This window comes from Bacillus rossius, chromosome 10 (genome assembly GCF_032445375.1).
Source record: "Bacillus rossius redtenbacheri isolate Brsri chromosome 10, Brsri_v3, whole genome shotgun sequence".
Classification (NCBI taxonomy): domain Eukaryota; kingdom Metazoa; phylum Arthropoda; class Insecta; order Phasmatodea; family Bacillidae; genus Bacillus; species Bacillus rossius.
The window spans coordinates 13,566,226-13,580,814 of record NC_086337.1 but is presented as its reverse complement, the minus strand read 5'-3'; the positions used below and the strand labels follow the sequence as shown (position 1 = coordinate 13,580,814).

At 40.0% G+C, this 14,589-nt stretch overlaps 1 protein-coding gene across 2 annotated transcripts in view; it reads left to right on the top strand.

Moving 5' to 3' along the window:
* The window catches only part of LOC134535791 (uncharacterized), a 443,681-nt gene that overhangs the window by 188,682 nt on the left and 240,410 nt on the right, over positions 1–14,589 (top strand). For both annotated transcript variants that reach the window (XM_063375065.1, XM_063375066.1), the window contains 2 exons: positions 1,521–1,625; positions 3,619–3,738. In XM_063375065.1, coding sequence (XP_063231135.1) covers positions 1,521–1,625; positions 3,619–3,738 — 225 coding nt within the window. The remainder of the gene's footprint in view (positions 1–1,520; positions 1,626–3,618; positions 3,739–14,589) is intronic.

Genomic DNA, 14,589 nt, shown 5'->3' with positions numbered 1-14,589 from the left:
TGTGGAGGCCATGCATACGCTGGTATCTTGTTGCCCACGGTTGAGTCCGGTGAACAGCACCGCCTGAGACGCTGGCGGGATGTCGCTGCAGCGCGGGGGTGGACGCCGCCCTGGCTACTGGCATGGCACGTGACTGCTGGCCCTCGCACCCCTCCACGGCGCGGGAGACACCCCAGAGGCACGGCACCTCCCACTCGGCGGCGAAGACGGGCCGTCCCCAGGATGGACGTCCTTTCAGGCGATCCAGCGCCTGCTGGGTCCCTCCTGGTCGGCGAACACTCGCCCTCCCGCAGCGCGGCCAACTCCTGGCGACCCGCCGTCCGGTTCCCCCCCCCCCCCCCCCACGGGCGTGCGTCGTTAACGTTTCGTGTCCACGTGACGTGGAGTGACGGCAGAAACGGGCGACTGGCAGAGTGACGTCACGGTGCTCGCTGATGGTCGCTGAGCCGGGAGCGCCCACTGTATATAGCTGCCCGGGGGAGCTGTTAGATACCTCGGAGACTAGTCTCGAACAATCTCCACTAGCCTCGGCGCGCCTCGGGCTCACACACCCTCACTCAGGCACCTGACTGGAGGTCAATGAACCCGGCAAAACAGACACTGATATGCCAAAAAAACGGGGGATGTCTAAACACCTGGTTACATAGTTTTTAGATATTTGGTAGGAAATATTTTATAAGAAATGTTTTTTTTTTTCATCTTGAATAGGTCTACAACTACATACTACTCACACAGATATGCTTGATACGTCGCCAGATTTTCATGTAAGCGAATCTATACAGATTAATGTCACCACTATCTGGACGACTTCAGCAGATAACCGTAGCGGAAACGCGCATGCGTTTAAGATTTCGTCTATGGTGCGTGCGAACTTCTTTGCATTTGTGTTTTTTTTCTAAATTTTATCGTAAATATGCTTAAAATATGTAGCGTTTTTGTTATATCAGTAACAAAATTTAACTTGTAAATGTATCTATAACATAAAATCACAACAATTTGGAATAATTACTCAACCAAAAAGCAGATTTTGCTGACAAAAAATAAGGTTTTTTTAAGGTTTCTTGAAACTAAACATTTGTAAAATCCGGTAAGAAACAGTAAACTTTTATCTCATTAATGACATATTAAATAAAACGTTTATAACACTTTCAAATTATTTTTAAGTATAAAACTATTTTTAACATATTAAATAAATGTAAAGTTGTCAAATAAAATAAAAATATAGCTTAGAGATGAACATAATGTTTGAAACTATTTATTAAACTACACGAAACTGCAGAAAATGCTTAGAACGACAAAGAAAAGACAAAATCACAACAATATTGTCATATCCACTCAAATTCATACAAAAAATAGGTTTAGTTGAAGCTAATATATTTATATTTCAATTAAAATATGTTAAATAATACTATGAATATGTAGTTTATGCTGTTTTTTACAAAAATATTTGTATCAAACACTTTAAAAATATTACTGTAGCATTTTAAATGTGTTAATTGTTATCAAATGTGTTGTTTCAGATGATGCGAATGCCACTCAGGTAACTTTAAAAGGAGCCACAGAAATTCACAGCAGGACTAACGCTCTTGGTCTGCCATTTTTGTTGCCAGGTAGACAAATTATAGGTGAGAGTGGTAAACAATGTATTTCATACGTATTTAAGTTATTATAAAAACTTGGCTAATATAAGTAGGTATTAAGAGATGGAAAATAATGTATAATTGAGTATTTTATGGTCTTTACACATGGCAGAGATGTCACTTTAAAGAAATCAGGATTTTTTACATAACTAATTTCATGCGTGGAACCATTTAAGCACCTTAGAATCCAATAACTTTGATTCATGTTGGGTTAGGGTCAGCAGTCACCCCACTCTAAACTCTCAGAATAATCAAAAGCAAAGTATATAATATATAATTGTTGTATTTGGTTTGTACTTATACAATAATGTGACCATACTCAAGAACAAGTTACAAACATTGACGTTTTTTTGGGACTGTTTGGCCAAACGTAAAATGATAAAAAAATTTTTGCCAAGGAGAAGTGTATAGAAAAATACATCCTTGCAAAGTCGCAGCAAGGAAAAATTGCAGAAGTTTTAATTTGGCGCATAAGCAGCCAGGGCAGCCTAGCAGAGGAGATGAGAGCGCATTTCTGTGACTGCGTCAAGGAGGACGGAGAGAAGAACAATATGACAGGCAAACTGTGAGTGCTGAAGTTTAGGTTAGCCTGAAAATGGAACGATTTATTGTCACATTACTAGTGGACACGCAATTTTTGATACAATCTGAAACTAGACATAGAATTACACTGAATAATACAGGAAACGATCGTCACACAATGTGAGCTCCAGTACTATGCCAAGTTACGGAAGGGAGCAAACCGGACACAAATAACAAACCGCAATGCTGTTATAGGTACTACGAGAACCACCAATCCCACATATCAAGGCAGTGAGCTCTCTGTGATAAATATGCTCGAAACTTCGAAAGATGCGTTATAAATAATTAATGGATAGGTTTTTAGGATGCTCGCGTACTATGCAACGAAATTTTCGCCGGATGAAAAATGGGTACATACAAAAAAAAATGAACATGTGCTTTATGTCTTATACATTAGTGATTGATATTGGATACCTGTCCATATCCTTAAAAAAATTATTAATTGCTAATATTATTGGTAGAAATTGTGTTCATAAACTTTTTTAAGCGTATTTATATAAGTTATGTTATGTTCCCGTATGTATATAACGATGTCAGGTTGCTTGTAAGCTTCTATTGTCACTGGCAGAGAGTGTCTGTGTAAGGTTCAGTATTCTCCTGGTCTTTTTAATTAAAGTGTTTGTAAGGTTATGTTCCCGGATGGATAATATATTTTAATTATAAAGAATAAATTGTTACATTAATTTTAAATAAACAATAAAAATAAATTAGAATAAACATTCAGCATATTTAGTAATTTTAATTTTTAGTTAAATTCATCTTGATTATTTTACCAAACTAAATAATGAATTTTATACGTGTGATTATATAAATACTGGATATGCTACTGAGTGTTTATTTAAATGTTTAAATTTGAATGAATTCATACAATATTTATAATTAAACTCTAATCCTCTTTTTATTTTATTTCTATTAATTATTTGTATGCAAAATGAAAGTTAGTTTTTACTGCATACTGCACCCGGAAATTATAACTTCTAACGCACGTACATTAGTCAGATATTCAATTTTTATTACGCCAAGTAAGTATAAATTATAACGCGAGTACATAATAAGTTCACGCACCCATATATTTTTAAAAAAATTTGAAATGCACCAATAAACACTCATTTAATCCAGAATACAATGTTATTTATTGAAACACAGTTAAACAGCGTGATGGCATTGGACCTGTCGCTCAGACTCCACCTGTCACCCGCTCTCACAGTTCTCTGGAGTGTTACCAAGTTGCCATTATTCAACATTTTTTTAAATTAAAACAAATTTATTTGATAAGGTGCCACTGATAACTGAAATATATTTATTAGAAATAGTTTTCAAAGATAACAATATTTCTGTATATAAACTTCAAAATACTGTTTTTAATATTCCTTGAATGCACGCGATTTTGTTTCAGATCCGTCGGTCGGTGCTGATTTTGCAGTTTGTGATTCAATTAAATGTCCCTGGACTCTTACAAACTGGAACAAAACGAAGTACCCTTACGATATTCCTCAGCCACCATTAATTTCAAACGGTAGGTAATATGAAACTTAAGAACTTAATTAGGGCAAAATATTTAAAAATCATTTAAGTAAACATTCGATAGAATCACCTGTTGTTAACAATAAAATTAATCCAAAATAAATTGTTTATACCAGAGTGATGAATAACCAGGTAATTATTTTGGAAGGAACTGCTTACATATTATATATATATATATATATATATATATATACACATACACACAAACATATTTTCAATTAACTGCTGAAAGTTGATCGATTAGTTACTTGCTTCGATCAATTAAGTTTCTCATACTCCAACTATTTAATTATTTTAATTTAATCCTAAAATTTACAACATAATTCAAGTAATTTCATTGAATAAGCATTATAATAAAGGAATTATTTAGTGTCTGTGCAAGATTCAGAACAAGGATTTTCGATAAAATCTTATCTAAGCTGCCATTTTGGATTTAGACAACCTGACTCCAAATTTATTAAAATACAAAAACACAACTTTTTTAAAGGAAAATTTAATTTAAAACATTAAAATATTTTATTTTCCTCGAAAAAAATTCAGCAAAAGTCAGAAAAATATGGAGCAGCAAAATTCTTCCAAGAGGCCTGGATTTTCTCTTCCCCAACTAATCATAATCGAAATAGGTTTCTTAGTTAATTCCTGACAAAAGTAAATAAATCATAACCGTAAGTAAAATTATTCGATTGTGTGTTTATTTAAATGTTATTCACATAATAAAAGAATGAAATTATTACATTAACCGGCACTACAAGCCTTCATGGCAGCAATTCAATAAAAATGTATTAAAATAGAACAATGACTCAAAGAATATTTAGAGAAATTTATTTTCTAAAACACTTTGAGGATAATAAATGGTCTCCTGTATAAAGTACAAGTTAAAAAAACCACAATTTTAATTGAATAGTAAATTATTAAGAAATTAATTGAAACCATTATTTTAAAACTTTAAAGTTGGTGAAAAGCCTATCCACATTCCGATGTAAGGAACTAGATTAAAATAATTTTCAGAAATTTTAAAATAACCATAATAAATTATGTATATTAAAACTATTTAGTTGCTAAATTGTTTAAAAATCATAAAAGTTTCTTGTTTATTCCAAAAGAAAATGCAAATAATTTAAGAATTTGCCAAACACATACCTACAGCCACAGTTTAATCATGAGTCAGATATATGATAAAATAACATAAAAAAATATTCCCAGAGAATATGGATACGGTCGAAGTAATATCTGGCAGTATTTGTTTTGAAAACAGCCACTCTGAAGAATCAGCTACAGTCAATGGAGTTGTATTAAATACACTTTGAATGGCCATGTATGGACACTGGACAGAACAGCAAGCATTAATTTTAAATCACTTAAGATGATCACTACCACAAGGTATGCTGAAACGTCGGGCCCATTAAATTTTTTAGGTAAATGGCCTCAGTTAAGACGCATGCGCGCTTTATTAACAGCAACAAAAGTAGTAAACAAATGGGGCTGCGGGCGAAGGGTTCAGGGTGAGGTGCGAGGTGACAGTCCACCATCTTGGATTCTGACGTCACGCCGGCCATCTTGGATGACCTTGAACTTTGACCTGGACCTTTGACCTTCAAAATTAGCCAAAATTTACCCAAAATTAGCCCAAATTTACCCAAAAATAGCCAAAATTTAAATTTTTTGAAAAAAAAAAAAAAAAAAATCCCGCAATTCGAAAAATAGGATTTCGGTAACCTCAATAATCATTTTGCCATAGAAAGAACACAAATTTCTAAAAAATGGCTTAGCATCCATGTCTAAAGCATCCGATAGTTATTTTCTAGGAATAAGGATACTATGATCGCCATCTTGGATTATGACGTTACTGTTGCAATTTCCGTTACGACCGCCATCTTGAAAATCCGTAATTATTATGTTAGAAAACCGGGAAAAATTTAAAAATCATAAAAAAATTAAATCAATCAAATTGAATAAAAAAATTAATAAAAAAATTATTAAATAAAAAATTAAAAAAAATGTACAGCTCGGAGTCCTCGGTTCGAACCCGGCGAGGTAATAAAAAATGACGTCAGGTCCTTCCTCCACGGAAGCCACTGGCAGACTGATCTCCCACTACTTATGTCAAGGTATATATATCAACTAGTATGATGTCATGTCTGTCATCTTGAAAATAAGTAATGTGGCCAACTCCCCTTATACCGGGGTAGCTGCACACGCCCGCACTCACCACGCCAGTCTCGTGTTCGCGTCACCACTTAAATACTGATACTGAGAGTGTAAAGAAATTACAGACGCGCATCGACTGGTCTAACATTTGGCAAGTGCGCAAAAAAAAATATTAGCATACTAAGTTTACCGACAGTCCTGGAAACTCTATCGTGATAGGTAAGTAGTATATAATAGGGGTTCCGAGCGCAGGCGCCAGGCGGTGGAGCCGAGAGCCGGCTCCGCCATATTGGATTGTGACGTCACGGCGGCCATCTTGGATGGTTGTGACCTTGACCTTGAATTTGATCCTCAAAAATCGCCAAAATCCGCCAAAATTGGGCAAAATTTGCCCAAAATTCCTCAAAAATCGCCAAAATTTCCATTTCTGTGGAAAAAAGTTCCGCTAAAAAATCTCAAAAAATTCCACAAATTAAAAATTTCTCATTTCGAGGGAAAAATTTCCCGTTTCGAGGGAAAAATTCCCGTTTTTAGTCCTTAAAAATCCCAGCGGCTGAAAATTCCTAAAGCTGGCTTAAGCATCCTTAACTTAAGCCTCAGTTAAGCCATTTCTAGGAATTAGGATACCATGACCGCCATCTTGGATTATGTCGTCACCGTTGCAATTTTCGTTACGGTCGCCATCTTTAACTTTTTTATTATCCGATTTTAATAAAAAAATTCAAATAATAAAAATTTAATAAAAATATTTAAAAAGCATACTTTTTCGACACGGAGCTCGGAGTCCTCGGTTCAAACCCGACGAATGCAAAAAAATAAAAATGACGACTGATCCTTCCCTCGTGGTGGGTGCTGGCAGACTGACTCCCACCACTTTTTATCATCATCTAGTATGACGTCATGGCCGCCATCTTGTCTTCGATGCTGGAAGCCATCATCATTGTATCGTCGGCTAGAGTGCGCCGATGACATGTTAGTTTAATTCGTATCCGCTAGAGTGCAGTAATAATTTATTACTGTGACACCCGCCATCTTGTCATTTGGCCGCCATCTTGAAAATCCGTAATTATTTAGCTATAAATTCGGGAAAAGTTCCAAAATTCATTAAATAAATCACTCATTAATTTACATATTGATTCGATCGATTCCCGTCCTCGGTTCGGTACCCGATCGTTGCAATAATGTTTAATCTTATGTAAAAAAAATAATTTAAATAAACCATGTTCAACATTCGTAAAGAGACTCTAAATCCTCTACGACCACCATCCTATCAGACATCAAGACCACCATATTGGAAATGTGTAATTTTAATGCTAGAGATCCGGGAAATAGTTCAGAAATCATTAAATAAATTTGTAATCCATATAATGATTGATTGGATCGACTAAGGTCCTTGGTTCGATCCCTGGCCGATACAAAACAACTTTAATTTAAAAAATACTAAAAAAGTGTTAGGTTTGAGAAAATAAAAACACCACAAGTTCTTTTAAAAAAAATGTATTACATAAATTCAATACACTACTACAAGTACAAAAAAATACACAGACAAATTACTAAAGTTTTGTGGATTTCTCGACATCTGCATCTGCCACCCACGAATTAAAGCGAGGTGGAAAGCCCCACCACTTGACGTAGGACCGTCCATTTCTTCGTTTTATAATCTTCTCCACCAAGTACGTATCGAGATACAACGTAGGCTGAATCTTTTCGGCATAGAAGCCTCCATGGATAGGTTTGTGGTCCAAATCTTCGAGGTAGTAGGTCCTAGGCTCTGATTCACGAACATGTGTCACACGGAAAAGTTCGGGACTCCAGTTTGCAGTGAAACCTTTCTCGAAGATACCTTTCTGCTTGGAGATTCGCACAATGTCACCGACGTTAGCTTTACGCTTTCGTGGATCTTTCTTCTTCGTGTTGGAAAACACTGTTTGAAGCAGGCTATTGTCCGTTACGTCCTTTGGCTTCATTTTCGTGGTAGAATGCACCGTGGAATTATACTCGCTTATTAGTTTCGACAAGATGTCAAGCCACTTGTTATTTCCGTTAGCCGTGAACTGTCGCCACATCTTGGAACGCAAAGTTCTGTTAAACCTTTCGATAACGGAGGCCTTGACGTTACTAAATGTAGAGTAGTGTTTGATGCCATACTTCTTCATCAAAGCCTTGAAGGTTGCATTGTAGAATTCTTTCCCGAGGTCCGTTTGCAGGTGCGACGGTACACGTCCATCACGCAATATATTGTTCATGGCCTTGGTTACGTCAGTTGCAGTCTTTGATTTTACAGGTCTAGCCCAAGCGAACTTGCTATAAACATCGATGACTGTCAACATGTACTTGAAACCTTTATTCAATCGGGAATACGGTATCATCTCAACAAGGTCCGCCTGGAATAAATCATCAATTCCACGAACTATGACTTTGCGACGAAGGTATTTTCGTCTAGCAGGAGCATGAAGTTCGCGAGCGATTCCGGTTCGACTCATTGTATGTAGCCGGCTTCCTTCAGTTCTTCAAGTATGGAGACTATTTCGTTGATGTGCGAATAGTTTCCTACACTAAGCGAAGCATGTAGAATTCTAAGGCGATCAACTAATTCATTAGGGTCGTCCCAATATACATAGTCAAATGTCTGACCACTTTCTAGCCTTTTTAAACCTTCTCCGTGTATTGTTAGTTCACTGAAGAGATTAGCGAGAATGTCCATTTTTTCATGATCTACATCTTTATATACACCACTATCTGGATCGTTATCGCGAAAATGTGCATTGGTTAGCTCTAGCAGTTTTTTGTACTCTTGTAAGTCGTTGTGAGAATATCCTTTAGGTTCCCTGCGAAACAGCAATTCGTACAGACCCGGAGTCCCGCGCGTTTTGAACTCTGCTACGCGCACGATGTTTCCTGGTAAAAAGTCTATTTCTTTAGCACCGAGGAACCACTTATTATGTTTTCTGTACACTCCGTAGGTCGTGTCATTATTCCGGCTCGTAAACGATGTCAGGTATGGTCGGACCATTGCATTAACTTGATGTCCCTTTTTCGGTATTTTTTTCTTGTGCATGGACTCTGTACTTGTTAAGTCCTCTTCTTCTCGATCTGGTTCATACTTTCTCTTCTTTACAGTCGGCATTTCATCTTCAACTTCTGTCTTCACAATGAAGGCTGGTTCTTCCTTGTTTTTAAGTTCGTCGAGGCGACTAGTGATTGGTTTAAATATCTCCTCATTTTCCATCTCACGTGCAAGTCTGGTTCGTCTAGCAAGTAAATATTTTTCGCGAACAGACTGTATAGCTCGATGAAGGTCACTGGCCAGGTCCGACATTGTACTGGCTGAAAACGTATTGCAAGACCTCCTTATATACTTTTTTATTCGTTCGCAGAAACTTCTTTCTTGTGTTTGGCCAAATCTGAATTTGTTGACAAGTGAGATAGTGATGCTTTCAGACTACTTTGAAAAGTCCTCAGATCGTCACGTCTTTGTGCATTCGATACTTCGATCATGTCACGAATGCGAGAATCCGAAGCTTCCACGCGCTGGTCTATGGCTACGAGGTACTCAAGAAATTCCTTTTTCACCCCGTCTACTTTTTGAGCCAGTAGCGAAATGTATTTGCGGATAACGTCGTCATGAGACTTGAGAGCAGTACCTAAGTCTCGACTGCTACGGCCGAATTTCGAAATGCTATGACTCATGTTTGGCGATAAACTGATCGAAACCTCGTCTGTACCTGCCCTTATATAGAGGCCAGTCTTTGACTATAACTAGGAATCCGTGTTCTTCTTTCCAACACAAGGAGCACATGTCTTTGAATTCCTGGAATGTCATGTCGGTGTTTACGTGATCATCATAAGCGTGGCGTAAATTAAGTTCGTCCATGCGAAACAAAACTATGACATTTGCGTTGTCTCGTAGGAGATGTTTTGGAATACGACTGTACGTCTGACACAGGTAAACACAGTCTACCTTGGCGTGTCTGCCCATGGAAAAGTACTCTTGTATTATGCCTTGTTTCTCGCACATTACATCGTCGAAAACAAACACGGAATTGGCTTTTGCTTCGCTTGGGGGTACAACATCGGTATTATCGCTAAACGGAAAATACTCCAGACCATCCACCGAGCGTAGAACAGTAGCTAGGCGCCGGTACTTTGGCTGTTGCAACGACTTGGAATACAAGTAGACGTTCTCGAACCGAAGACCATTTGGCTCCTCCAGTAAACTCAGTAAAACACACGTCTTGCCACAGTTTGACGGACCCGCCATTATGCATCGTACAGCAGAAGGCAACAGTAAGCCATGTCGTGATTCACGCGCACTAAATACATCGTCTTGCGTAATGCGCACGGGCAAACACACGTCTTGCTTGACGACCTGCATTGTACTAAAGTAATTGTATAAAAGAAGCGTATTTATACTTTCTGGTCAGTTGTGCGTAATGACTCGAAGAGGTAAGAACAAAAAACACATCGGTGCAGGATTCGTAAACTCGCTGATAAACAATCTTCCATTCGAGCTACACATTCCCGGCTACAGATTTTGCGGCCCCGGGACTAAACTAGCGAAAAGGTTAGCTCGCGGTGACGTGGGCATTAATTCTCTGGACGAACAGTGCAAGCAGCACGATATCGCATATTCATTAAGCAAGGTTCTGGAATCCAGGCCCCTGGGCCGACGAGACATTGGCACAGGAAGCCGAAGATATAAGTAAATCGTCGAACGCGGGACTTGGAGAGAAAATCGCAGCGTGGGGCGTTTCCAAAATCATGATGGCAAAGACGAAATTAGGACTGGGCGCTCGTCGAGCCGGCTCCATCAAGTCAAAGACTAACTCGCGCAAGACCAAACGCAAGACTGGTGCAGGCGTGCAAAAAGCCAAGCAAAAATTACAGACTCTCGACAAGAAGATTATAGGAGGATTTCTTCCTTTGCTTTTGCCTGCATTGGGTGTTCTCGGCGGCCTCATCGGTGCAACGAGCGGTATAGTGCGGGCAGTCAACACTTCGAAGAATGAACGCAAGCAGTTAAAAGAAGCACAGCGACACAATGCCAGCATGGAAGCCATTGCCATCGGTAAAAAAAACGGCGCAGGACTGTACTTACGGCCGCACAAATCAGGCCGAGGCATGAAAAAGAAACGAGTAAAGAGAAAATCCTAAGTTCCCTACCGAAACGACCGCTCACCAACGTAGATTTAATAAAGTACGCACGCAAACTTAAAATACCAAACTTCCGTGGCGTGTTTATGCGAGACACTTTGCCCAGCAAGCCAAAAACGCACGAACGTGCCATCATTAATTTAGACACGTCGGCGGGTCGCGGCACGCACTGGGTGGCCTATGTAAAGACTGGAAACATGGCCGAGTACTACGATAGTTTTGGAAATTTACGGCCTCCGTCCGAACTGCGACAGTACCTGAATCGGACCACTACGTTGTTTTACAATTACGAAATGGAACAGAGGCCAAATCAAACAAACTGCGGACACTTGTGTCTTCGCTTTTTAACAAACAAAAATTAGCTGACCAATAAAAATTGCTACTTAAAGGTTGTGCAGTGACGATAATTTATTGGTCATGTCGATAACACTTACCTTGACAGGTCACGCATCTGAGCTGCGGGCGGTTCATTTCCCGCCTCTGGATTAAGACGGAGAATGGTGTATCGGACTCGTAGATTTTCAAACGTATAATGCCATACCGAACATCGACGAGGAAAACTGCAAGATATGCTTCCTGAAAAGCGATGGGACCGCTCATGAAATACGGTTACCTGTTGGCTCTTACGAAATAGATGACATTGCAAATTACATCAGGGATATGTTACCACAGGATGTAGACTTTCAACTGCGTGGAAATCCAAACACTCAAAAAAGCATTCTAACATGCAGTGAAAATGTCGACTTTACGAAACCTGGGACCATAGGTACGATGCTCGGATTCGAATCAAAGGTGTATGGTACAGGAAGAACGTACGAATCTACGCGCGCAGTAAACATTTTGCCTGTGAATGTCATAAGAATAAACTGTAATTTGGCAAGTGGAACGTATCTCAATGGAAGACTAAGCAACATGCTGCACGAGTTTTCGCCGATGGTCCCGCCAGGATATAAACTGGTAGAAGTACCGCAAAGTATCATTTACGTTCCAGTCGTCGTGAAGTGCGCACACGAAGTCGTCGTCCGAATCGTTGACCAGCGAGGACGATTGGTGAATTTTCAAGACGAAGAAATTACATTACGTCTGCACTTGAAGCGATGGGCATAAAGTTCGTAACACCGAACAGTTATAAAAGAAATCGTATTGTCGTGAATAAGAACAGTTCTCTACCAGACATCGGTGCATTAACACCTGACAACATAAAGTATCTTCTCAGTATTGGACAAGTGCCGAATAAATATGGAAGACGAAATCCTCAACGTGGAAGATCCGGTCATTTTTGATGACAGCATTACGAAAATGGAATTGCACGAGTACCAGCCTTTCCTGCTCGGACCGTACGCACTACCATCGGAAGTACGCATTGCTGTACAGCACCAAGATATTTGTACTTTACCTTCGCAGTCATTTCTACGTATAAGAGGCACGCTTACAAAAGCGGATGGTACGCACCCGACAACGACATCAATATCCTGCAATGGTATTCTTCACCTAATCGAGCGCATTACTTATGTACTCAATGGTGTCGAGGTAGACCAGACGAGAGATGTAGGCATAACATCTGCTATGAAAAATTACCTTTCGCTCACGCCAAATGAACTGTCTGCTGCAAAGATGGCCGGTTGGGCTCTCGAGGATGAATATAAGCTTCCGGTTTATGCCGAAGGGAAGTTCGAAGTTTGTGTTCCTCTGTCCATGCTTCTCGGATTCGCTGAGGACTACAAGCATATAATCATTAATTCGAAACAAGAGCTCGTACTGCTTCTAGCCAACACGCACCTTAATGCAATTGTCGCCGCTGCTGAAAACCCTCAAGATGTTTCGCTAACACTTCAGTCTATCGAGTGGATGCTGCCCCACATCCAAGTGAGCACCGTTGAGCGAGTCAAGATGTTGAAGAACATAGAAAATGGCAAGAACTTCGATGTGCCATTCCGATCCTGGAGCCTGGAAACTTATCCTGGCTTGCCTCATAGTCAGCGTATCAATTGGATAGTAAAGTCCAGCTTTGCTACTGAAAAACCAAGATACATCATCGTCGGACTTCAGACCGGAAGACAGCTTAATGCAGGAGTAAGTCGCTCCGTATTCGATAACTGTCAAATACGTAATGTAAAAATAGTTTTAAACAGCGAAAGTTATCCGTACGTTGACATGAACATGGATTTTGAAAGTGGAAGAATTCTTCTAGCATATCAAATGTATGCCAAGTTTCAGCAAGCTTACTACGGGCGGATACAGTCACCGATACTGAGTCCCGACAGTTTCAAGAACAAGGCACCGTTAATGGTGTTTGACGTTTCCAAACAGGATGATCGTATAAATTCAAACATCATCGACTGTAGGATCGAGATAACGACTAGCGGAAATATTCCGCCAAACACCTATGCTTTTTGTCTGATACTTCACGATCGGCTTGCATCGTACAATTGTCGAGACAAACTTGTGAAAATTCTGACATAAATACCGTTTCGTTTTCTATGATAATTTAGTTACGACCGAGCATTGCTAGCGACAAGATGTACTGCAACCTGCAAGGTTTCCAGAGCCAAAACGGATTCGTGCTCAAGGAAATTGACGTCACTCACGACGGCCGGACTCGAACCCGCAGCTTCCGCCCCCCGTATCCGTGGAAACTACTAGACGAAAAAAGTAAACGGTCGAATGAATGGCTATGTAAATATTATCATGGACTAGAGTGGGACGAAGGAAAAATTCCGTACCACCAAGTGAAAAACACTATTGAAGATTTACTACTGCAAAACGAAATAATCTACGTCGCCGGACCTGAACAGAAGAAATGGCTACGAGAACTGTGTGACGTCGGAGCAGCTGAAATTGTGGATATACAGACCGACTACGGTTGTCCTTCCCTGCGCAAGCTTAGTGCAATATACGCCGTGCAGCTACGTGACAAGTTTGAACGTGTCTGTGCCTGTACAAACTCGCAGTTAATGCAGAAATGGCACACACAGTGTTAGTAGGAGCCTGCATATATATAAATGGCGCACCTACGTACGTGCCTTCAGTTGTCGTTCGACCTGCAAGAAGATGTTTACGTTTCATCCTGCTAACGTGTACGTGAGCGCAAGACCTAGCTTCAGCAGTGTCGAGTACAGATACTGGGATTCCGGGTATCTACGTACATATACAGAAACCTGTGATGGAGGCGCTCAGCATTGGCGGTTTGCGCACTTTCCTGTGTCCTACGAACCGACCCAGCAGCTGGTAGATTGTTGCGAACCTGGAAACTGTGCCGTCTATCACATGAGACCACACACAATCCTTCCTGCCAGCATCGCTGAGGTAGTCGCCTCGTCTGCACGTGCAACACCAAACATGGATCGAAGGTCTACCATCATCAGTGCAGAGCACGATGACAACGACGTCTACAGCTACACCTGCTCTCTCAGCACAGCAGGAGATTTCGACGCGTGCAACATCTTCCGCAGAGCAGACCTCAACGGCTTCAGAAGTTAACATGTCAGCAGTGTTACAATGGTTGTCAACAGTTCCAGTGGCATTGATGAAGGAAGGAGCA